This window comes from Prunus avium, chromosome 4, assembly GCF_965620075.1.
Source record: "Prunus avium chromosome 4, drPruAviu1.hap1.1, whole genome shotgun sequence".
Classification (NCBI taxonomy): domain Eukaryota; kingdom Viridiplantae; phylum Streptophyta; class Magnoliopsida; order Rosales; family Rosaceae; genus Prunus; species Prunus avium.
In genome coordinates, this window is record NC_142287.1 from 19,951,692 (window position 1) to 19,977,069 (window position 25,378).

The 25,378-nt window shown below is 36.2% G+C and overlaps 5 protein-coding genes across 6 annotated transcripts; 3 read left to right on the plus strand and 2 right to left on the minus strand.

Moving 5' to 3' along the window:
• Nucleotides 1–68: 68 nt before the first annotated feature.
• LOC110758276 (Calcium-dependent lipid-binding (CaLB domain) family protein) lies at nt 69–2,910 on the minus strand. Its single transcript, XM_021960097.2, has 3 exons — nt 2,651–2,910; nt 2,415–2,536; nt 69–1,572 (listed from the first exon to the last, which is right to left on the minus strand). Exon 3 carries the CDS (start codon nt 1,549–1,551, stop codon nt 289–291), a length of 1,263 nt encoding a protein of 420 aa, XP_021815789.1. The 5' UTR covers nt 1,552–1,572; nt 2,415–2,536; nt 2,651–2,910; the 3' UTR covers nt 69–288.
• A 7,823-nt stretch (nt 2,911–10,733) lies between these two features.
• Nucleotides 10,734–16,897, plus strand: LOC110758311 (kinesin-like protein KIN-12F). Its single transcript, XM_021960132.2, has 17 exons — nt 10,734–11,192; nt 11,315–11,371; nt 11,455–11,592; nt 11,934–12,017; nt 12,111–12,236; nt 12,336–12,395; nt 12,485–12,538; nt 12,643–12,735; nt 12,838–12,933; nt 13,040–13,188; nt 13,484–13,633; nt 13,805–13,934; nt 14,024–15,016; nt 15,101–15,187; nt 15,284–15,373; nt 15,482–16,273; nt 16,405–16,897. The coding sequence occupies exons 1-17, from the start codon at nt 10,872–10,874 to the stop codon at nt 16,642–16,644; spliced, it is 3,660 nt and encodes a 1,219-aa protein (XP_021815824.2). The 5' UTR covers nt 10,734–10,871; the 3' UTR covers nt 16,645–16,897.
• Nucleotides 16,898–18,225: 1,328 nt separating this feature from the next.
• On the minus strand, nt 18,226–20,141 carry LOC110747577 (small ribosomal subunit protein uS8my-like). 2 transcript variants are annotated; one of them, XM_021947725.2, is made up of 4 exons: nt 19,959–20,141; nt 19,612–19,816; nt 18,649–18,809; nt 18,226–18,521 (listed from the first exon to the last, which is right to left on the minus strand). In XM_021947725.2, exons 2-4 carry the CDS (start codon nt 19,739–19,741, stop codon nt 18,423–18,425), a joined length of 390 nt encoding a protein of 129 aa, XP_021803417.1. In that variant the 5' UTR covers nt 19,742–19,816; nt 19,959–20,141; the 3' UTR covers nt 18,226–18,422. The 2 variants fall into 2 exon arrangements, with proteins under 2 accessions (XP_021803417.1, XP_021803418.1); XM_021947726.2 differs by having other exon boundaries at nt 19,612–19,793; nt 19,959–20,138.
• A 903-nt stretch (nt 20,142–21,044) lies between these two features.
• On the plus strand, nt 21,045–23,510 carry LOC110758271 (chloroplastic import inner membrane translocase subunit TIM22-2). The gene is made up of 5 exons (XM_021960093.2): nt 21,045–21,332; nt 22,352–22,416; nt 22,563–22,635; nt 22,715–22,768; nt 23,102–23,510. The coding sequence occupies exons 1-5, from the start codon at nt 21,140–21,142 to the stop codon at nt 23,341–23,343; spliced, it is 627 nt and encodes a 208-aa protein (XP_021815785.1). The 5' UTR covers nt 21,045–21,139; the 3' UTR covers nt 23,344–23,510.
• Nucleotides 23,511–24,180: 670 nt separating this feature from the next.
• Nucleotides 24,181–25,366, plus strand: LOC110758272 (heavy metal-associated isoprenylated plant protein 32-like). Its single transcript, XM_021960094.2, has 3 exons — nt 24,181–24,575; nt 24,669–24,744; nt 24,862–25,366. The coding sequence occupies exons 1-3, from the start codon at nt 24,555–24,557 to the stop codon at nt 25,194–25,196; spliced, it is 432 nt and encodes a 143-aa protein (XP_021815786.1). The 5' UTR covers nt 24,181–24,554; the 3' UTR covers nt 25,197–25,366.
• The last annotated feature ends 12 nt before the right edge of the window (nt 25,367–25,378 follow it).

A 25,378-nucleotide genomic window follows, 5' to 3' on the forward strand; every position in this document is an offset into this window, starting at 1 on the left:
ATGGCCCAAAATAGTTAGATGGAATTTGATTATCACAATAATTAAAGGTTCAGATTAAAAAAAGCATCTACAAAGAGGAAAGATGTCATGGTAGTTCATATATACTAATAGCAAGTTGGTGATAGAACAAAGCTTGAAACAGGTACAAGTCAAGATTTCCTGTCATCTAAAGCTCTCGACATACAAAGGGAAACAACACAATACATAGAACATTATTACACTTCATTACTTAGTTATCTAAAAATCTAAAGTCACCTGTGTCTTCCTCTGAACCTGTGAAACAAAAGTTCAAAAGAAAGCCCTACTCCCATAAAACACACGGGAACCGCTGTTCTTCGGTGTCTGCATTTTCTGATCAGAGCTTGAATTTCCTGAACTGGTTGGTGATTCAAGGTCCAAAGGAAGCTTCATTTTTGCCAAAGACTCGGTAAATTGCTGCATGCTTTTCATGTACATGTCTACAAAATCCTGCTGCACCACCTGCTGCTCAGGAACGGTGACAGTGACAGTAGGTTTTGCAAATGCATCACTTGGCACCCCATTCGACGAATCAGTCTCACCATCTTTATCCACTTTTTTCTCTCCTGGGGCCGATCTCTGTTCCTGGGTTGGAGATTCTGAAGCTGATGGAGCATCATATGACTCTGAGCTAGCCTGGACTGAAGGAGATGAAGCACCATTAGTTGACACACTGCTTGGGGGAGAATCAAGCTTTGGAACCTGGATAGACTCAAAAGCAGCGGTCGAGAAGCTTTCTACAGCATGAACATGCACTTCTGAACTAAGCTGATTTTCAGTTTCAGCAGTGACCAAGCTCTCAGAGCTGTGAGACTCAAATTCTGAAGATGGGATCTTAATATACTCTGAAACCATTCTCTGGTCTTCATTGTCAATGTTCGGATCTGGGAACTCTAACTTATCTAATTCACAAGGAAGCTCAGCTATCTCTGAGTCCTGCACAATAGGATTTGAGGCCAGAGGCATAACGTCTGGTGAATCTCCAGCATATGAGAGAGACAATTGGACAAACCCTGCTGGGGAATGAAACAGATCAGTTGAAGAAAGAGAGAACTCTTTCTCTAACTTCCCATCCTTGATGAGGACCTCTGACAAAGGAACCAAAGCAAACCCCAGCAACTGATCTTCAAGATAATTCTTCACCCTACTGAGCATCCAAATCTCGCATTTGAGGGAGGAATCAACAGTCCGAACATTGAGCTGGACATTGTCATTGAAGACTGGATTTCTACCACCACCATTAATGGTTTTGGTGGAGACTGTGTTTTCTGGATCACTTGTCAGGCATAGCTTAGCATAGACATCTTGCTTGTGGTATATGCAGATGTTGTGGATGTCCCTGGCCTGATGAACGTAAACCTCAAGAACACCGATGGAGTTCTCTGAGTTACAAACCATGGCTTCCTTTCTATTGGCATCAGTTCCATTGGATGAAGGCCCAGCGGTACGGATGAAGAAGTTGGATTTCTGCTTCTCAGGCTCAGCAACAACAGAGCCTTTGAATGGAGACACAACAGATTGAGGGGAAGCCATGAAAACACCCAGGAAAGGAACCTGAAAAAGCACAACTAAGATCTTTCTGAAAAGACTCAAGTAACTCCAATTTAAGATTTTAAGTAGAAAGCTTTAACTTTAGACTCCAGATAGTTAATTCGAAAGACCGGGCTCGGAGATTAAGCAAAATTGAGGACAAATTTATATAATATAACAAAAAGCCAATTCCAAAATAGAAAACCCTAAAGCATAAATTAGAAATTTGGCTAAACCCTAGGCCTCAAGTCCAAAAGCCAAATTGTGACCTTCTACGATACGGGGCACCAGACCCACAAATCTAAATCTCAGAATGTCCTGAAACTAACACAAATTATCAAATTTTAGAATGCAGACGCCAAACATTACAATAATGAACTTTCAGAAAAACCTCTACAAAACCCAAACCAAAAATTAAGCAACACCAGATACTGAAGAATACAGAACCCCATAACTTCAGCCTGATATAGAGGTAAACACAAATTTCTTGTAAATCGGAGACCAAAACCCACGTTAACAAGTTCAAGGCCCAGACACCGATGCTTACCTTGAAATTAAGCAAAGCTAACTCAGAAGAACTGGTGTACTAACACATAATTGTCAAATTCTTCACATAAAACTGTGTCGTAACCAAGAAATCAACCAAAAACAGACAAAACCCAGAACTGAGAACCAAACCCACAAAAACAAAACCAAGACTGAGCTGAGATGAGGATGAGTGAAATTCTCAAAACCCAGAAGCCAAAACCCCCAAATAAACACTTCACTAGTGAGCTTCTCCAAAACCCACAACCCCAAAACTTAAAAACAAGCAAGCACTTTAACAATAATGCAAGATATTTACAGAGTCCAATAAAGATACCTACTTTTCTACAGAAAAACACCACCACCGGAATCCAAGGGAGTGAAACAGGGAAAGGAAGCACAGTGACCCAGATCGTGCCACAGGATTCTAAAAACAAACCCTTTAAAATTCCACCTTTGAAACCTTCAAAAAGCCACATAGAATTAACCAATTGCTATTTTTTTTATAAAAAAAAAGTATTTAACAATATAATAAAGAAAAGCTGAGATGGGTTTGTTTGTTATCTTTTCCCCTTACCCTTGGCTCTTTAGCTCGAAAGTCAAATGGATAGCTTGAAATCTGTGGCTCCAATTGAAGATCTGTCCAAGACTCAGTTCATCAATCGAGACGATACTGTTGTTGCTCCAGCAAAAGAAGCAAACTTTGTGAAGCTGCTAGTACAAAGTAAAAGAGGACAAAGAAGGAAGAATAATAATCTAATGAAAAATTCAGCTGTGGGTTGAAGCTTGTCGGAAAGCCGCTGTAGTTGTGTACTGGACGAGTATATATATAAATATCTTTTCCTTTTTCACTTTGAGATTTTTATTGTGTTTTTGTTTTTTTTTAATGATCCAAAGGGGATGGGCTTGCAGAAACACCGTCCCACGCGTAGGTCATAGGCAGACCAATCAACGAAGATTTGAGTGCGCCTGTTGGTGGGACATGAAGCAGATGACTCGTCTACTGTGCTCTCTCACTTTTTATGGTGATTTCTGTCAGTCTCCCGATGCTTACTGTTTGATGTGTTTCTCTTTTGCTTTGCTCTTTTGAGCTGAAAATGAAAGTTAATTATTCATTTGGGAATTTTATTGCCCATCAATCTTTAGCTAGTGACAACAATAGGTGAGATGAAATAAAAAAATTACACTTGGCATTTCTACGGTATTAGTATACGTTATTGTTTGAGGACAATGATTTTATTAATCCAAAATTGTTCTTAAATTACTGACAAAATCAAACACATAATCAAATTGAGCAAAATCAAATCACATTGACCAAAAATTAAAGGAAAATACTTCCCTCCTTACTAGGTAAGTAGAAGTTTCTATATTTCTGTCAATAGCAGTATGACATGTGTGCAGAAGTTTTTCTTTTTGTGTTTTAGATGAATTATTTTTGCATATGTGTCAAACTGTAAGGAGGCAATTAGTATCCAAAATTAAATGAAGGCAAAACACGTAATAAAAAAATGTCTTTAATCTAAAATCTCCTCCTAATACATTAGAGCAGTTTAGAATATCATTTTGTATAAAAAAAAAAAAAAAAACACATGCATATAATTAAATACATGGATATCGCACTCCTCCCAACACCATATTATAAACAAAATAATAATGCAATGGGCTTGCAACTCAAGTTGTTAAGAGAATTTACTCATGTATCTGAGGTCCTAGGTGTGATTCCCTCCCTCCCCTAATAACGTTTGTATCTAAAACAAAAGGCAACATTAAGTGCCCGTTTGGCATTGCTTATTTGGGGTGATAAGTGATTTTTAAAAAATTTTGAGAAGTACAGCCCGTTTGGTAAACTCTGAGAAAATCACTTATTGTTAAAAATTGTTGTGAGAGAAAGCTATAAGAGAAAGCAGCTAATGAGGTGCTTTCATTTTCTGATTATGCAGGACTCAGTTTTGAAGAGGCATTGGGTTTAATGATTATGCCACAATCATTTTTTGATTATGAGGAAATCAAAACCAACAACACTTTTAACAAAAAATGTACCAAACGCCAAACTGCTTTCCCTCACAGCTGATTTCTCTCACAGCAAATCTGACAGCAATTATTTTCACAGCACAGCAATGCCAAACTGACCCTAAGTCATCTAGAGGATTGTCACAACCAATTACTATTATCTTGCATTTAAAGGTGGAAATTTAAAAGTATTAAGGAATTTATATAAAAATATGATGAAATTCAAAATGAAAGAAACTAGTGTTCTGGTATTTGTAAACTTTATTTTTGGGTTTTTAAAAGTTTAGGGGGAGGGGAGGCTATCCTATCCCAGGCCAGGGCATACCAAGACCTCTTTGAGGACTTATAGAAAAAGTCTTAGCCCCTTTTTAGATTGTTACAGATTACTCCCCTTTTTTTGTAAACTTTAATGTTTGGCTACCTTAAAAGCGTAATGGGATTTAAACACGAAATATAACGTTTATCTTTTGGTAGACATGTTGGTGATGATGGTGTACATGGTTTTCATTTATTAAAATTCTCACTCTCTTGGAATTTTAAAAATAATTACTATTTCAATTGAATTTAAAGTTGTAATTTATGACCTTAAAATTCAAAACTTTTTTCACATGAAATTTCTAAATTTCGTTACTTATGAATCAAAATAAGAGAATTCATGTATGTCAATTTATAAACTCTCACTTTTATTCAAATTTCATGTTTATTTATCTTCTCCAAATTTCATGTTTATTTCATGTAAATTGAGTTTCTTTATTGTATCTACTAGGGATTCATGAACCTGAATAATCAAGATGCGTGGCTTGACTATTGGATCAATAAAAAGACAAAAACAAGGGAAAGGAATACAACGTGGAAGAAAGAACATCCTCCGATTGCAAGTAAACAAATACACGTGTTGTAAATCTAGGGGCTCGATTAGTACTGACACAATAATAGTCCCACCTTTTTATTGGATAATGAAATAAACAAAAACTAAAAAGTGGAAAGCCTTGTTAGCATTATAAATTAGTTGAATTTCTTTCATGCGCCATCCACAATGATAAAAGAAAAAAAAATCGAGAAAAAGCAGAGCACTAAAAACGAAGACAGCATCAACTTTTTCAATTTTTGTTTGGATAATGAGAAAATCTCTTATAACACATTATTTTATTAAATATAAGTTATTAACGTTAACGCAAATTATTTTTTAAGAATACACATAATCCCACATTGAAAACTTAACAAAATAGAAAGTCTCATATAATGAATGGCTCAACTCCTAATAACATCAATGCCTTTTATATAAAACCCCACACGTGCTAAAGAAGTAGTTAAGTTGGGAACAATATTTATGTTGCTAGTACTGAGCCGAGAATCCGTCATTCTGAAATCTTTTTTTTTTTTTTGGTCTAAACCATGAGGTGGTCCTGGATGGCCCCAACTATGGGTGGCACCTTTAAGCCTTAACCACAACCCAGACTAATCCCCACTCACACCGGGTCGGCCCGTAAGGGGTAAAGTGTTGGCCAAAGTGGTGACTCCGTACGAGAGCAGGGATCGAACTCCTGACCTCTCTTAAGGAATGAGAGTGCCGAACCACTCACATCAACCACCTTGGTTTCCTTATGAAATCTTAACAATTATATATATATACAATACAATCAATCGTTTGAAAACTATATTCATATATTAGATAAATTTGAAGTCTTTTTGTCTCATTACTTTTCGAATTCAAGATATTACTTTTCGAATTCAAGATATTTGAGTTTATAATTCGTTTCATGTTCACTTTCACTGTAACCGACATTCTTTTTTCTGGTCTATTTCTAATATCTCCCTTTGGTTAAATGGGCCATATAGGCCATAGCATGCCTCTAATAGGTCCTAAATTTTTTTGGGGTAACAACTTCTCATAGGTCTTTTGTTGCATAATTTCAAACTAAAGTTCCCATTCCAAAGCCAAAACGGCAAAAATCAGTGACTAAATAGGGTGGGCTCGTTTGATGGTTTTTTTATAAAAAAAAAATTCATGAAATGCTTTTGATGGGGTCACCAAGTCACCACTATTCAATGATCCATAACCATCTCTTTGACAATATACAATCCATCCAAAGTAGACCTTTGAAGAAAAACAATACAATCGCCTACTAGAAGACCTCTCCTTTTCCAATTTCTTTTTCCTCAAGGGTGACGCTTGGCCAGAAAAAAACAGTCTCCTCTTGATAAAGATGGAAGAAAACCCATCTATCTTCTCCCTCATTGAGTCATTTGTCTTTTTCTTTGCCTCTATTTTTTAATTTTATTGTTAGAGTGATGTGGATGGATTAGACAGAGACCTATTTGGATATAATTTCGTGAAACTAAAGTGTTGGTCGTTTGTCATTACTCATATGCTCAAATAGTGTTCTTAGCTTTTGGGAGTATGCAATGCCGTAATTGACGTATGAGGCTTTTGAAATGTGTTCTTATACAAACGATGCTTAAGATGCCAAAGTACTACCCCCTATACACTAAAATAATCTTCAACTAATCCCACCACTAAATTAGCTTTTCTGTCGTACAAATGGTGAGTTCAAATTTGAGTTTCGTTAGGTATGGTTATTGAGACTAGCTCCGCACGAGCTTCCACGTCTGCGATAGGCTTTTTTTTAAAAATTTAAATTTATTTTAGAATTAAAAAAGATAATGGGTAGTTGTGTTCCATACAAATAGGATCCATTATCTGATTTTTCTTTTCATTTTAATTTTTTTTAAATATGAAAAAGTGTGAATTGACCATATTATCCTCATTTAATTAATAATTTCAATTCTTAATGTTTGCATTAACCAATGACATTTTTTGTTATTTTGAATGTTTCACCATTCTCTGCCTTTTGCTTTATATATAGATTTACAATAGAGTGATACTTTTATCATCCTCTTCTTACTCGTTAATTTCATCTATTTTTTTTCTTCATGCTCAGTATTAGTTAGAGCAACTGCAATCGTATTAGCGAGAGCGTCCTTAGTTACATACCATGGGCATTGCTCAAGACATGGATTGAGCGTAAAGACCATGACAATTCTTTTTTAGCTATCTCTTTGTAATTAAAAATGATTTTAAAAAAAGTTCCAAAATGTGACTATTTATTTTCAGACTATGTCTAGATAAAACATGGGATGAGTAGATGGTAATTCCTTTGCTAGGAGGAGAAAGAAAAGGTGAAGTGTTGAACTCTTCCCGTTGGTTTAAGCCTTTAACTGGCTTGCCTCCACTAGTTACCAAACAAGCTGTAGTTTTCGTATACAAATTGAGTTGCATGACACTTCGACAGTGCTAACAAAAATTGAGGTCCATCTTTATGTGCTTTTGTCAGGTGCTGCTTCTTGTTGTCTTCAAATAAATTAGTGTCAGCAAATCTTGACTTTTCTAGAGATCAAATCCAATAATATAGGAATATATATATATATATATATCTTCAACCGTTGTTGAAATAAATTTATTTGAAGGACATCCTTGTAGGGCATACTCCGTATTGTATTTCACTAATCCAAACCATGTATTTTGTAGATACTCATTCAAAGATCATCTTTACAACAACAACAAAAAAAAAGAAGAAAAAACTTGAATCCGATATCATTTGACCACTCAATTGAATTATTGAAATTTTAGTACTTTCTTTAAGCACAATTGGATATCGAAATGGTTTCCGATTCATCTAATTTTTTGCAAGGATGATCTATAAATGTAGACTTAAAAAATAAATGATTTGGATCGTTGAAAAAATATTCATAAGCAACCCTAAATGATGTTCTTTATTTGAAAGATCCCTCAATAAAATGAGTGTACTATATATATATATGTAGATAAGTTAATGAATGAAAGATGGAGATGGAGATGTTGAAAATTGTGGAAAACTGGTGGTGGCCTTTTATCACAGTTAGGTGCTCATATTTATTTTAACGTCAGTCTCTTTGACTTTTGAGTTACACGTGATACAGGTTCTTCTTCCACTCACCTAATCCCACGCATTCCTTCCTAATCGAGTATATAATTTGTATAGACATGAGCATTTCCTTAAACAAGTTGCGCAACATTCCCGTTTATCTTCTCGTCTTGCTGCAGCAGCACACCACGCATGCAAATTGCATATACCTAATATTCAAATAAACTATCATTTCGAAAGTTCAGTTTGGAAATCACCACTCACGCAAATGAGGCTTGGTTTTAGACCTAGTGCTGCACTAATGGCTCGACTTTTTTGTTGTTGTTATTGTATTGGCGGCGTTTTCCTAAGCCCACCTCGCAATCTGCAGAAAAGGGAAAAAAACACAACAAAAACAGAAAAAGTAGCAATTGCAAATGCTTAGTTATTGGCCAAAAAGAGAAAAGAAAACAAAAGAAAAGAATATATATAGGACTAAGGATTCCCATGTCATAATTTCTATGCTATACCAAACCCCGCAGAAATCACCTTTAACGCACCTACATGAAATACAAACGCCATGACCGTTGGGAAAGATACTAAAATAAAATGATTTGTATATGTGCAACTGTAACCAGGGCATCACACACCTTATAATTAGTTTGAAGCTGTGTTGGCAGATATTGAGTTTATGCCTAATTCGTTATGTTGCTCATACGGTATGTGATTAAGTAACCTATTGAGCTTCTTATTAAGTATGTAAATAAGGGTCTCTACCTTTGCAAATGGTTACACAAACTTGACTTAAGTATGCTAAAACCGACTTAGGTACGGAATTTTTATCAATTAACTCATTGGATTAATCACTTGCTCAATAACATGAGTAAAAAGACAAATGGTTGAATCTAAAGCCTTGCTCTATTTCATCATATTAAAAACAAACTTTTCCAAAATCCTTCTTTTTATATTTCCTTATTTGCTTTTATTTGCTTTTATTCATGAAAGTATTATTGCTACTGGTTCCGGAAATGTCTCATGTGTCACTGCTAGCTTAGTTCACCCCCGTATCATTACGGCGTTGGTTGCCTCTCATGGTGTTCTGGTTTAACCCATTGATGATTTTTGCTCATCTAGCACGATTAAGGTCATCTCTCAATCCTCTCTCTACCGCACGATTTAGGTCACGTGTATTTAAAATACAATATATATTTTTAAATAATTTAAAAAAGAAAACCAAAATTTTATGAATTTTAAATTAAAAAATTAAATTTTTTTGTAGGGACCATTTGTGATAGGTGCGTGAATTTCAGGAATGTTTTGTGATATATATATATATATATATATATATATATATATATATGCCACGTTAGCAAATTAATAGAGTTTTTTTATGGAACCTAACGGCATGGACCATTTGTGATCACACGTATTAACCTTGAGGACCACGAATGACACAAAAAAACATAAATGATGCAATATGATAATTTCGTAAACCTTAGAGAAATTTTGTGATATTAAGCCTTTGCTTATAAAACACTTTGTTCGGGAAATAAAATGCATTTTTCTAGTTACGTCATCACCAAATATGTATTTCTTATTTCCTGGAGAAATAAGCGTCATCACCACGTATGAAGTGTTTTTTTCCTATTAATTCCTTTCCGTGAACCCAACGGGACAATAAAAAGTTGTTCAAATCTGCCACATGCCGCTTCAAAATACCCACATGCATCCTTTCAGGAAATACCCACTAGCTAAGCCCAAATATTTCATTGTTAAAGAAGCCCAAACCTTTTTCACTTTTTTCTCTGGGTTACACAAGCCCAAGACTTTTCTAACACTTTTCCAATCTTTTAAAACAAAATGTTCCATAAGAAGTTATTCTATATATTTAATTTAACAATGAATTTCGACCAGAAAAAGAAAAAGGAAAATTCAACAACCGACTTTGCCGAATTTATAGAGAAAGGGCAGTTGCCTTTTTTTTTATACCTTTTTTTTTGAAGTGTTGTGTTGTGTGTGATGTGAATGGTCATTATGTTAATATATCAAATATCAGCTGGGTAGACACGTAATTTTGGTTAGTTAGGGCTTTTCATGTAAAATACGATTTTAAGGGGCACGCCTGAGCTTTCGTGACAGCTACCGCGAGTTTGACTAACTACAACTTTTGCTCCACCGGCCACAACGGCTACTTATTTGAACTATATGAGATATTGACTAATTTGTCCTTTAAATTGAGCTTTATTTAAAAGTTTCTTATGTGTTGATGAATGTACAAATGTAATTTTATATACATATATTCATAATTATAGTAACCCTCAATCAATAAATAAATTCGTGGAATAATACTTGGCTCCTGAAAAGAAGACTAAAATGAAGATGTAACTCAGTTGCGAATATAATATGTCCAAACAATTAAAAATTAATTTGAAAATCTTAGACTGAGGTGGTCGAATGGGACTCTTGCCTCTTGGTGTTACTTTTTATATCCAAAGTCGAATGCCATTTCTCACCGAGTTAGACCCGTTGGCTTAATGATATGAATTGAAATACTTTAAGTAATTTATATTTGTGCATGCAAGTGTTACGTAAATGCATTGAAAAAAAAATTAACATTAAATTAAGAGCTAGTTAATAAGGAGCAAAAATTAAAATCACCTCTCAGGGGGGTAAGATGGTCAGTTCAGAACTAATCCAAATTGAATCACATTAAGTTTAAAAAACCCTAATCAAATATAAATCATTTCTCTCTTTCTCAACGGTCATCATCCTCCTTATCCACATAAAATAGCAACTCTCTCTTCCCTCTCTCCTTCAAACATTTTCAAATTCAAATTCTGTACAGCGCTCTCTCTCTCTCTCTCTCTCTCTCTCTCTCTCGCTTGATCCATCGATCTCAGAACAATGAGGACCAAGAACAGCAACCCAGCAAGCACCAGCGAGTCTCGGTTCTTAGGAAACATTTCCACTTCATCGCTTCGAAACCTCCTTCCCAGATCCATTTCCACAAAGCCCAGCAAATCCATTTTCAGCTCTCGAAACCCTTCCTCTAATGCCGAAAATACCCCTCCCCTCGATCCTAACGTCCAGACCAAGTATGTAGACGACGACTCTGCTTCGGCAACCAAGCCAGTGCTTTCCGATTTATCCAAATCTCGGATCACCGAGGTCGCCGCATCGGACGGCCAGAAACAACCCTCCGCTACTCTCGACCCATCGGTGAAGGTATTTTTGAAATTTTGTTGATATTGCTTGTCCAATATAGCCTTAACTTAGTATTTCGATATTTGTAATGTGGATAATAATTATGAATTAGAAATTTACTTTTGGAATTGGTTGATCTTCAGAGTGAGACTGACCCATCCGACGGTGGAGTCCTGCCACCTCCGGACCCATCAGTGAAGGTATTTGAACGTTTGAACTTATAATTTTTTATTTTTTATATTTTTAATTTCTTATTTTCTTTGGGTTTTCGAAATTTGTATAGGTTGTGGCGAGAATTAGACCTACTAAAGATGGTGAAAATTGGGGAGATCGGACGGTTAAGAAGGTTTCTCCGCATACATTATCCGTTGGGGACCGTACATTTTCATTTGATTCGGTTTTTGATTCAAAATCCGGTCAGGTATGGTTCTCAATTATTCCAAAATTGTATGTGTTAACCCCTGAATCGAAAATTTTGGTACAAACAGTATGAAAATCCATTTTTAAGCTCTGTGTAGATTAATGCTCTGTTTGGTTGCATGGAAACTGAAAGAAAGAACAGAAAATAAGTGAAAATTGCTAACTTTTAGATGTTAGTTAGTAGAAACTAGGCAACTAGGCCTTTTATACAGACTTAAGTAGGTTCCTTGGTGAAACTTGAAAAATATGAAGAGTGAGGAATTGGAGATTTGTTATTTTCTCTGCTTCTAAATCTAAGGGCAAGTGCATTTTGATTCATGAGTGCTGTTTGGTTTCTACCAGGAAGATGTTTTTCAGAAGGTTGGTGTGCCGTTGGTTAAAAATGCCTTAGCCGGTTACAATACTTCAATCTTGTCATATGGACAGGTATTCATTCATATCCATAGATGAATACCATTCATTTCAAGTAGGCCAATTTTGTATTTCCTTTGTGAATATTTTTCATTGAATTCTCTTTAGAGCGGAAGCGGTAAGACATACACTCTATGGGGTCCGCCAAGTGCTATGGTTGAGGATTCCCGTCCTGGTAGTTGCCAGGGCATTGTTCCTCGCATATTTGAAATGCTGTTCCGTGAGATTCAGAAGGTATGTTTTTTGGTTTCTATTTTTTTATAAATGGAAATGAGGAAAGAAGGCGTGTATTGACATGGTTCATGAATGTTTGCTTGGGACTATTACATGTAGGAGCAAGAGAACTCCGAAGGGAAACAGTTAAATTACCAGTTCCGTTGTTCTTTTCTTGAGGTATACTTATCTTATTATTCTAAATTCTTTTTGAAACACATAGGGTAGTATTCTGACAATGTGTTTTGTTAATATTGTCTTTATCACAGATATACAACGAACAAATAGGAGATTTACTTGATCCAACCCTGAGGAACCTTGAGGTAGAGATCTTCTATACTGTTTAGTTCTTTCACTGATGTTTTTTTTGTTCCTTTTTTGGTTCTTTAGTATATGCCTAAGATACAACTGGGGTAAACTGTTGTAGATCAAGGATGATCCCAAAAATGGAGTGTATGTTGAGAACCTGACTGAGGAGTATGTGACTAGCTATGAGGATGTGACACAAATTCTGATTAAGGTAGGATTTGTATATATGCATTCTTTTTAATTGAGAACTTATCTTTTTTTTTTCTTCTGGATTTTTCCTTTGTACTCATCAACTATTCTGTTCACGGAACAGGGGCTTTCAAGTAGAAAAGTTGGAGCAACTAGCATGAACTCTAAGAGCTCTAGGTCCCATATTGTTTGTACTTTCATCATCGAGTCATGGTGTAAGGTATCATTGCATATGGAACTCGTTACAGTTCAAAACCCTTATTGGTTCTTGAATGATTATGTTTTGTGTCTATCACTTAACAGTGCTTAATTACTTTATTCTGCAGGAGACCTCATCCAAGTGTTTTGGTAGTTCAAAAACAAGCAGAATGAGCTTTATTGATCTTGCTGGCCTAGATAGAAATAAAGTTGATGACTCAGGTAGACAATGTGCAAGGGAAGACAAATATGTAAAGAAGTCCTTGTCACGGCTTGGGTATGATTCCATAACCTTTATATTCCATCAGATGCCTTATTGTTGACAACTTACAGGGTAATAGTATTGATACAGTATAAGGAAATGCATTCTTAATGACATTTTAAGAAATAAAGTTTGCTCTCATCACTTTTACATTCTTAAGCATCAAATAATTGTTGTGTAATGAAGTTAGAGTCACACAACAATATAATTTATGGAAATAGCACAAAACTTTGTGTAATAAACTTTTTCGATCAGTTGTCCTCTGGCCAGTGCTGCAACTGTAATGATTAATGTTGTTATTTTGGTACAGGCTTTTGGTAAATACTCTTGCAAAAGCGCCTCAGTCTGGAAAATCTGAAGATGTGCCATATAAGGCTTCTTGCTTAACTCATTTACTGCAAGAATCAATTGGTGGCAATTCAAAACTAACGGTCATCTGCGCTATCTCCCCAGATAACAAGTATTTGACTCTAATCTACTAAATTCTTTATATAATATAAAGTTCGATTTACTATTGATATGCCCAGATACATTTGTACATACATGTGGCCATTGTGTTGTCATTTTTTTGGAAGTGTGCTTGATAGGTTTTATAGTATTCTGAAACATTGCTTGTGCTTCTTAAATGCAGAAATGATGGTGAGATACTGCGAACACTAAGGTTTGGAGAACGAGTGAAATATATTAGGAATGAGCCAGTAATAAATGAAATAACAGAAGATGATGTCAATGGTCTGACTGATCAAATTCGTCAGTTGAAGGTACTAAGTTCTTTAGAGTTCTATCTGGAATTATGCCATGAAAGCTGAAGGTAATAGGAATTTGATGTTAATGAAATGTGTGTTTGCAGGAAGAACTTATAAGAGCAAAGTCTAGTGGCTCAGTTGGGAGTAATAATGGATATTTTCAAGGCCGAAATGTACGTGAAAGCTTGAATCAATTACGAGTGAGCCTGAATCGCTCTTTGATTTTACCCCACATAGATAATGATTCTGATGAAGAGGTAAATGTGGATGAAGATGATGTAAGAGAATTACGTCAGCAGCTTCTGCAGAATTCTTCTGAAGATATAAGAGATTATTCTGTCAGTAGAGATTCTGTTCAGTTTGGTGGAAGTTGTGATACAGACTTGGCCAGTGAAGATGATTTTCATAGTTCAGACGAAAAGGAAATTGATCTGAAAGAATCTCAGGATGAGCTTCCTCTTCCTTCTAAGGACAACTTTGAATTGGCAGACAACAGTGTTCTTACCACCTCGAAGGCTATCAATCCAGCAATCAAAAGTGGTGTTTCAATCAGTTTATGCTGTCAATCTCCATTCCTCCAAGACCCAACGTTGTCTGAGTCTCCAAAGCTTAGAAATGCACAAAGAAAAAGTGTCACCTTTTCATCGATTTGTTCAGCCAGTCAGAACAATATACCAGACAATTCCAAGTTAAAGTCAGATGTATTGAGACAGTCACTTAATCAGAATGAACATACTCAATCCTCTTTGCGTTCAAGCAAGATATTTCCAGGCCCCACTGAGTCATTGGCTGCCAGCCTTCAGAGGGGCTTACAGATTATTGACCATCACCAGCAGAACTCCGCACCTAGCAAATCGTCAGTCTCGTTCTCCTTTGAGCACTTGACACTGAAACCTAGGCCAGAAGTTGACAAAGCTAATTCTTCAGCTCAGACAATACCAGAAACAAGGCCATCCATAGATGGACCATCTGCCTCTCTACTTTGTGCATCTTGCAAAAGAAGAGTGTTTAAAGATGATACCAATGATGCCCAGGATAGCTTGAAGACATGGACCGTAGCAGTTAATGAAGCAGGAAGTTCTAACCTAATTACAGAGGTGCGTTAAGCTTACCTGGACATTAAACTCAGGAATAAATTGTGATATGGGAATCCTTCCTAATTTCTATTTTCTTTTAATCAGCATGCAATGGAAAAGGCTGCAAAGCACGAGGAGCTTGAGATTCGTTGCATGGAGCAAGCAGCTAAAATTGAGCAATTAAATCAACTGGTAACTTTTTTTTCTTTGGGTTTGAAACTCAGTGAATTATTATGTCTTCTACATAATTTCGATATTACATTCTGAGAATCTGATTTATTGTTTCAGGTCGAGCAATACAAAAGTGGGAAATCTGATTCATCTGCAGAAAATAGTAAAGAAATGATACCATATGATGAGTTCAAAGATGGAAACAAGGTAGGTCGGAACGGTGTATGTTTTTTCAAACTTTTGGGGGTTTTAATAGGAACTTCCTAAATGTGGATGTTTTATAGTTCTCTTACATGTTCTTGATAATTTTTGCAGCTTTTGAGGTGCAGTTCTGTTGATATTCTCCAACCAGAGATTATAAAGGAGAAATGTGAAATAAAGGAAATCCAGAATGAGTTGGATCTTGGGTATGGAGGTGCAGATTTTGATCTAAATGAGAAGGAAGCACTTCTTAAGGAGGTTCAGATGTTAAGGAGCAAATTGCAGTCACGTACTGATGCATCACCCAACAAATCTATTGAGAAACTGAGATCCTCTTTATTGTCACGATCCATGCAACTGCGAAAAAGTGGTACATATGGAGATAACACCGAGGAAGAACTAGAGAGGGAAAGACAGAGATGGACAGAAATGGAGAGCGATTGGATTTCCTTAACTGATGACTTGAGGGTAGATCTTGAATCCAACCGCCGGCGAGCAGAGAAGGTGGAGATGGAATTGAGAATGGAGAAGCAGTGCACTGAAGAGTTGGATGATGCACTTCATAGATCTGTGCTTGGGCATGCTCGAATGGTTGAACACTACGCTGAACTACAAGACAAATATAATGACTTGGTGGGAAAGCACCGTGCAATCATGGAAGGAATAGCAGAAGTGAAGAGGGCAGCGGCAAAGGCTGGAGCTAAAGGTCGTGGTTCTCGTTTTTCCAAATCCCTTGCCGCAGAGCTCTCTGTACTGAGAGTGGAAAGAGAGAGGGAGAGGGAACTTTTGAAGAAGGAGAACAAAAGTCTCAAGATTCAACTTAGAGATACTGCAGAAGCTGTTCATGCTGCTGGAGAACTCCTTGTTAGGCTTAGAGAAGCTGAACATGCAGCATCTGTTGCAGAGGTAACTCATATTTTACCCTTAAAACGCTATCTTGGTGCTCTGGATATAACTCATAAAGGGATCAGATTATAATAATGCAAGTGTTTGTGTCTCTCATTTGTGTTTTTTCATCTCTTTTCCCATAAACACAGGAGAATTTTACGAGCGTGCACCAAGAAAATGACAAGTTGAAGAAGCAAATTGAGAAGCTTAAAAGGAAGCACAAGATGGAAATGATCACCACGAAGCAGTACCTGGCAGAGAGTAAATTGCCAGAGTCTGCTTTAAAACCACTATATCGCGAGGATTCTGCCAATTCACAAAACACAGTCCTGGATGATGATCAGGCATGGAGAGCAGAATTCGGAGCCATATATCAAGAGCATTACTGACTGGTTGAAAGTTGAAACACCAGGAGAGCTGGCTTAAGGGAACTTCTGCAGACTTGCACTGCAACCTAACTTTGAATCATTTATCAACCTGCATGAGACCCAACTTGGGTTCATGCAATATACAACACTATTATGAATTCATTCCGTTATTATTTATTTATTTTTTTCTCTATGCTTTTGTATGAATCATTGGAGATTCATTCTCAATTTCAATTTCTACTAGCATGCTTCAGTGTTTGATGTTAAGTGTTAATGTTATCTATTCTTAATTCTTGCTGAAAGTATGTTTTCATATAAGTTTTTGTGAAGACTCGTTAATGTAAAACATTTATTCTTAATTCTTGCCAAACTCTTGTAAAATCATAATAATTACCAAATAAAAATGACTGAGACCTTATAGAGCCGTGCAAACTCTTTACATATTTTAATTTTACTTCCATATCTCCAAAATTTATGTTACAAACAATTAATTGTTATATAAATATGTAATTATAGAAAAAAATTATTCGGGCCCTTGTTTTGGAGAACATGGCACTTTCAGTTGGTGCCCCTTTGGTCCTTATTGATGATCATGGTCGTTTCATTTTGTGCCCCTTTGGTGCTTATTGATGTCAATCATCCAAAGAAAACAATGATAAACATGAATTTTGAATTTGGAGTTTGGTGACAATGACATGTTAATTTCTTCCAATATCGCAAAATTTCAACGTCTTGTGACATATAAGGACATGAAAAACTCCTAAAGACTGCATTTAAAGTTGCAAAGACACTTAAAAAGTTGAATAACAAAGTTGCAGAAACATTTGAGTGAAAACTTTCTACCAGTCATCCCTTTTAAAAAAGAGTATTGAATCCTTGAAGCTAATAAGAAAGTTTGTCAAACAATAAGGCAATGTGTAATTGACTAGATTTTCAAGTGTACATACGAGGAGAAATAGTTTGTTTTTGGATCTTCTAAGACATTCCATAAGATGGGAAATAAAAACTCATAATGTTTATATAGATATATGTTCTGGTATGCATGAAAAGGATGGCATCCACCAATCATATTCAGTGTTATAATATAGGTGGATTGATAACACCACGTGACAGTGTTACAGTTATATTGAAATTTTTTTACACCCCTAAAAACCCCTCTCCCTTAATCCAACTTTTATTGGTTCATGGCACATGGACCAATAAAAATCTAACTCGAACTCTGTCTTTAAAATACAATTGATAAATGATCTTGACCATATATATTGATTTATGTTTTTTTTTTTCTTTCTAGATAGTAGTAGTGAATCATTAATGTAAATGATTGTCTAAGGCTAGTGAGGCCACCTATTGGGCCAATATAGGCAGCGATTGGTCCAATGTACGTGGATTTTGGGCTTGGGGATGCTGGTAAAAGAAATACCTTTCCTTCCACCTATGTAGGTGGCTCTTGCATATTTCTCCTCGACTTTGCAGACCTGGGTGATCGAAGATATTGAAAAGATTGTACCCAAAAAAAAAAAAAAAAAATCACTCATCCCACAACCCGAGTCGAATTCCGATCATCGATACATCGGATAAGCGATAGCGAGAGGGAGATGTGAATTTAAGTGAAATAGATAAAGTGTTATTTATGCGTTTTCAAGAGGAGTAATCCTCCTGTTCTACCATTTATCTAAATCATAAGTTGACACACGATTCACATAAGTTGATTTTGTGGTAAACAAAACAACAAATTCTAATTGGGGAAGTCAGGATGTCATCATATAGGAGAACAATTCTCTCTTCCCATCCACAAGATGTTAATGAAAATAGCCAAGAACCTGCCCCCCCACATTACGTTTAACAGCCTCTTCGTGATCCAGCACCCCTTCGGGAGTAGTAATCACAACATAACCCCACTGCATGAAGAGAGAGAAAGACCATTTAAAAAAAATTCCAAACACAGACCTTCCCAGACATAATAAACGGGACAAATAAGAATCAAGTAATTTTGACATGTCTTTCGACATCAGGAGGTTAACAAACCTGGCGGGTTGGAAGCTTTTGCATTTTGTACTCTTCAATATCCCTTGCCTTGACATCCTGTCTGTAAGTAAGAGCTCTACAATCATTAACCCTGCCTTGTAGTTGAACTGTTATCTTCCCCACTCTATGTGGATCAAAAACTTGAAAATCCTTGATATAACCTAAAGAAAATGTGCCATGCGCAAGCATTACAACATGCAACAAATTAGCAAATGAATTTGGACACAATATAGATAAAAAAAACATGCATGAATGCAGTTCTGTGTACCAATTAAAGAATATCATATACCCCAATTCAAACAACCCATCATCATTCACAAGTTGCCTGTAATGTAAATTTTCTAATACCCAGTTCTACAACCATCACACAGCACAAATTTATTTAATCCACTATAACCTTGAACTATCTCATCCAAGCATTCCTCATTATGCCTCACATCAGAATGAACATGGTATTATCTTTAGGGAGATTCTCCAATAAGTATTTTATGTTAAGGATTGGTTACAGACTTCTAATCTTGGCCGTTGAATTGCATTCATTAAATGTATTTGTAGTCTCTTAGAAGCAATCCAACAGTCGAGATTAGAAGTATGTAACCAATCCTTAACTTAAATACTTATTGGAGAATGTCCCTTATCTGTAATTCATAAATGGATCACAAATTGACATTGAAATCCATGACACCAACAAAACTAATGTAAATGACGGTATTTGACATCGCGATTACGTTTAGAAATATAAAATATAAAACATTATATGTGCACGAAAGAATAATTCCTAGAGCTCATACCAACCAAGTTCTAGAGATCCTTAATCACTACAAGTTTACTGCTTTCAAAACCCTCCCACCGATATAAATTTTACGGCAACCCAGATTCTTAAAATAAATAGTAATGCATAAAAAAAAAAGGCTGATTTATTATTAATTAACAAAATCCATATAACGAGGAGAATGGATTTACCTCGATTTTTCATGATTTTGAGGAAAGAGGACATGACTGTGGAGATAGGTTGCAACTCCACCGTAGCTTTCCCCCTTCTCTCCGCATTCACTATTGTTCGCAATGCATTATTCAGTATCATTCTCCCCATCCTTCTCTTTGAAAAATGTAACCCTCAAATCCCACGGACCAAACAGAAGGCTCTGTTAAGAACACAATTTTATGGCTGTGACCGATTTAATTAAAAAAATAAAACACAAGTTACACAACCAGATCCTTATAGGCTTACAAGAATGTAGAGACGAGACTATCAATAGGAAAATCTGCAAAGGGAAAACTCAGATATGATAGAAAGAAAAGAAAGTTACCTTTTTGGCCTTTCCAGAGCCAAAAACAAGGCCCGAAGATTGGGTGGCGCTGCCGAACAGGGTAGTCTGTGACTGTAGGAGCAAGTGAAACTGTCGGAGTCTCTGAGAGACGGAAGAAAGAAATGGAGAAGAGAGGAGGGGGCTAAGGAAGGCCTTAAGGCTGCTTGGTTCACACACACATTTGACTTGGGTCTGGTGGGCTTCCAGGGCTGAGCTGGTAATGGGCTAATGAAGAGTGTTGAACCTTTTTGAGGGTTGTATTTGGAGGGGTGGGACCCATGATTAAATATTTTTTTTTTATAATGACAACAATACCCCTCCTCTTGTCGCCGTTGACCGCCGCCTCGTGGCGGAACCACCAATGACCTCCTCTCCATTTTGCTACCACCGTCGCCCTTCCTTTTTGTCTTTATTTCTCGAAGTCTTCTTTTATTCTTGTAAATAATGATTTAAAAGTATCTATAAAGGAAATGTCAAATATAAATTATCGAATTTAAATTTGATGACTTATTAGAAGGTCAAGTTATAATTGTTGAAATAGACTATGTAGTAAAAAGATTGGTAAAGCCCTACCTACCAAACTCAAAAATCTCGTGCTAAAGAGCATGGAGGTTATGAGTCATCGTCAAGACATAATGTTGAATATTAGACATGCTCATTAACTAGGCAATGAATCACCCATTGTTCAACTCTTTGGCAACATGGAAACCAGAAGCTCTATCTATCCAAGAAGAACCGGACATGATAATTTTTCATCATCTAGCTCGAGCACGAAAATTTGACATTGTGCAAGGGGTTTGTAAAGAGTTCTCTTCAATTTGGCGCACAGTTCTTACCCAAAAAAAGAAAAGAAAAAGAAAAGGTCAAAGAACCCACTGATGTAATAGTTTGGAGTAATTGCTCCCCAAGATAAGGTTTTGGGTTCGAGTCTTAGCATTCATGTTGTGTGTATAAGTTTAGTATATTATCGTTCATCTCAATAAGAAAAATCCTTAAAAAAATAAAAATAAAATTGAAAATGACTAAAGCGACCCCGTTTTGGCATGTCAGGAAATAATAAAGAAATAATAAACAAATTAAAATACGGATGACACAAGAAGCTGTATTGTTGTCTGAGTTTTGGATTTGAGTTCTCTGCTTTTTAAGAGATTGATTGATAGAAAACAGAAAGAGTAGCGGCCATGGCGACGACGTCGGTGGATTCTCCAAAGCCTGACACGGACACTGAGCTCGATACCAATCCCAACCTCAACCCTAACCCTAATTCTTCAAACTCGTTAGTCCCCACCTCCTCCAATGGCCCTGCTGTGTGCCTTCTCAGGTTCGCCGGAGACTCCGCTGGCGGTGCATTCATGGGCTCCGTTTTTGGCTACGGTCCTCTCTCTTTCCCTCTCCTTCTCTCTGTGTATATGTATATATATGTTTACATGCCTGTGTGTGATGCTTTAATTGCTTAATTGTGGTGTTTCTATGTGGGAATTTGAATGGTGCTCATATAGGATTTTGAATGTTTGACAAAGTATGATTGTATTCAATAGTGTTTTTGGGTTTGCGAAAAAGAGTGAGTTTTCTCTTACTGACTAACGAGTTGTTGGAGTTTTTTGGTGAGGTATGCTAGTGTTTTGAGATGTGAAATTGTGGTTTTCAGGGAAAATTTGTGTTATGTTAGTTGATTTATTGTTGTATTAGGGAGTGTAATTTGTATCATTTCCTGCTGGAATTGATAAGACGGTAGAACAATAAATTGGGGTTAAGTTATATTAAGAGAAAGAGGAGGAGGAGGAAAAAAAGGGGGGGGTGGGAGAATTACAGTGTAGTCTAAGCTTATGGATAGACTTGGAGAGAAATATGTTCATTGCGTGTACCAAGTTGTTAGAAGTTGTTATGAGAGAATGAAGATTGTCTGTTGTTGTTAAGGTTTACTCAGGAGTCATTCCACCATGTTTGGATAATGCCAGTCATTTCTTTGTGCCATGTTCACATAATGAGGGCGGTAGGACAAGCCAAGCCACTCAAACTTGGCTTGAGTTTGGCTCGATTTATTCAGCAATCACTCCGCCATGTTTAGATAATGCCAGTCATTTATGTGTGCCATGTTCCACATAATGAGGGCATTAGAACAAACGAAGCCACTCGAACTTGGTTTGGGTTTAGGTCAATATTGTGTTTCTCAATTTGGCCTGAAATTTTATACTTGTTAAAAAAGCTAGAGATTTGACACTGGCTTGTTATCAAGTTTAGCAATGGATTATTAGATGAGCAAACGCTGTTTAAGCAATCTACTACTCAACTCAACCTAATTTATCTTCTTTTTAATTTAATTTAATTTATGTTTATGTCGCATATGAATCAAACTGAGATTTTTTGTTTTACCTTGTGTGAATGTGTTTCAGGTGCGGGGTTGGTTAAGAAAAAAGGCTTTAAAGGATCCTTTGCAGAGGCAGGATCTTATGCTAAGGTATGAGAATTCCTATTGTTAAATGATAGTTTGACTATCTGAGTGAAATTAGTTCTGTTTTTTTTCTTCTTAAATGTTATTATTGCCCATGCAGTATGTTTGTTTAATTACAGTAGTTAAGCTCTTCTTTGTATTTCCCCTTTCAGACATTTGCAGTTTTGTCTGGAGTGCACAGCTTGGTTGTCTGCATTTTGAAGAGGCTGCGAGGAAAGGATGATGGTATGAGAACTTGAATGTGGAATTGGTACTTTCACATTATTCATTCATTATCTCATGATCATGCTTTTTTCCTGCGCAGTTATTAATGCTGGAGTAGCTGGATGTTGCACTGGTCTTGCTCTTAGTTTTCCAGGTATCCATCATATCATCTAGTTCAATTGTTTATAAATTAGTAAATGACACATTGACTTACACACGTCTTCACCGTCATTACAGATTCAAATACCTCAAAAGAAGTGACACATTGATTTTGTTGCTAAAACAAGATCCTTCATATCTACAAAAATCCCACTTCTTTTCATTCTTATTCATTTTTGGCTTGTCACTCATGCTTGGCATTTCTACATCAATCAATTAAACCAGTTTTTGTATGGTTTAACGTATCTTTTAGAATAGCTATTTTTGGTTGGGAAGTTCTTAGGTCTGGACGTACATATTTATTCGTTATTTGATTCTGATTTTGCAGGTGCACCCCAGGCTCTTCTACAAAGCTGCCTCACTTTTGGAGCATTCTCATTTATTATTGAAGGCCTAAATAAGCAGCAGCCAGCTTTGGCACATCCACTCTCTGTGAGGAAGAAAAGTGAGCAACTTCCTCCCTTGGTGCTCCCTCTTCAACTTTCACTTCCAGGTGAACTAAAAGCGGGTTTCAGCTCATTTTGCAATTCCTTGAAGAACCACAAGAAGGGCACTTCTCACACAGCCTAAGAAATTTTGTCTCATCATGCTTTTATGCCTTTTGGTCTTGAATTCAAGTGTTCCTCTTGCTGTTATTTTTTTCTTCAATTGCTGGGTAAGACATGATAGTATGTGGTATGTAAATTTTTAGTTGAAATTCTAGTTGCAAGTTATGAATTCACTTCTTGATTGTGAAATCTGGTAGATTGATGGTACACATTGCTGATTTTGCCGGATTGAGGAACCATGAATTTGATCCTCCATGCCGGACTCTGTTTTGCAAGTCACACTTCTTCTCATATCTCAGTGACAAGTGATAACGAGAAGGAAGAAGAAAAACAGTTTTCAACTTAACACAAACTCTAAACAGGCCCCGCGATTCTGAGGCCTTCAAAACTTGGGATCCTACCATCTTTGATTGCAATATCTTGTGATTAAAGTAAATAAGAAAATCAAAGAGTTGAGCCATATCAAATCAAATCAAATCAAATCAAAGAGTTGAGACAAGTGATAACGAGAAGGAAGATTATATGTAGATTATCATTTATTAAGGCTAATACGTTTAAGGATTCGACAAAGCTAGCTCGAGATTTGCCATGTAATTGTTAGGATAAACAGGTAGGAATGAAGTTGGGTTCATGAACCCTTATGGTTAATTATGCATTTGGATGGAAAGATTTAGAAGTAAGGAAATGGATTTTGGTAAGGTTATATTGTCCGGCAAATATAATATACAAATGTATTTGTTTTGTTTCTTCATAATAAACACCTATTTTGTAAATAAAAAACAAATAAAATATATATAACTGAAACTTTCGCATTCCAAATGGATCATAAGATTATTTTTAGAGCTGCCATGGAAAGAGTTTCTGAGAACCAAATTGCCTTCTCTTCATCCTGATAATCAGAAAGGATATTTTTCTCTTTCATAATGAAAAATCTTGAAAGATATTATTAGGCCAAGTTAAGATACATACTTCATTCGTACCAAGGAGAATTTATGGTAGACGAAAAATCTATGTTGCAAAAATGGAATGATTTCTTCCGATTAATCTTGGATTGGATGATGACTGAAAAGGAGAGTATCAGAACTGACGCTATCTCATAATTAATACCATTCAATCACCATATCTATAAATACCACACCTTCCTCCTTTTCCTTCTCACCTTCTCACCTTTTCTCCTTTTCTCTTTCAGAAAAAAAAACCCTATAGTTTCATAGACATCATCTAGGTCTAGCAATGGAGTCTCGTTCTTACATGGTATATATCTTCATCCTTCATTTGTTTACTATTTCTCTTCAGTTTTTCTTTGTTAGTTAATTTATTGTACGTGGATTATGTCTGCCTTTACAGACTTGTGGAGTGAAAATCGACACGAATTCGGATGGATGGCATAAGTGCCTGACTAAAATGCTGAAAAAAATCCAAGGTAAAGTACCTCTGTCGTCCATGGCAACTTGTTTGTCTTTTTTTATTATTTTATCTTAACAATATCACTTTTGGCATGAAGTGTTGAAGTCTTTGTGTTTTTATTATATGTATATAGGTGCATCTTATAATGTAGATGCAGAAGGAGGCATGGCATATGTTTCTGGGAAAGTAAACCCTAGGAAGCTAATAAGAAGGCTAGTGAAGGCTGGGAAAGAAGCAGAACTCTGCTGGGTAAGAACTGGAGATGAATTTACATATGGCAATGGCAATGGCAACAGATATTATGAAGACCAGAGATATTATGATCCCAGCAGTAACTACATGGGATTAACAGCAGGCCCTAATTACTATAATATGAATGGTAATTATGGACATGGATATAGCCACCACCATGGACATCCTATGAACAATTACTATCCACAGGCGCCATATTCATATAATTATTATTGAATATGAATTGGCTCACCTGATTTTGATTTCAGGGTTGTTGAGAACAACTCCCTCTTTTTTTTTTTTTTGTTTTTTTTTGTTTTGGAAGGGAAGAACTCCTTGTATATGTAGTATTCATAGTGTTCTTTTTTTTTTGTTTGGGCACTATGACTACTATGTATTGAGTTATAGACTTAGTCTAC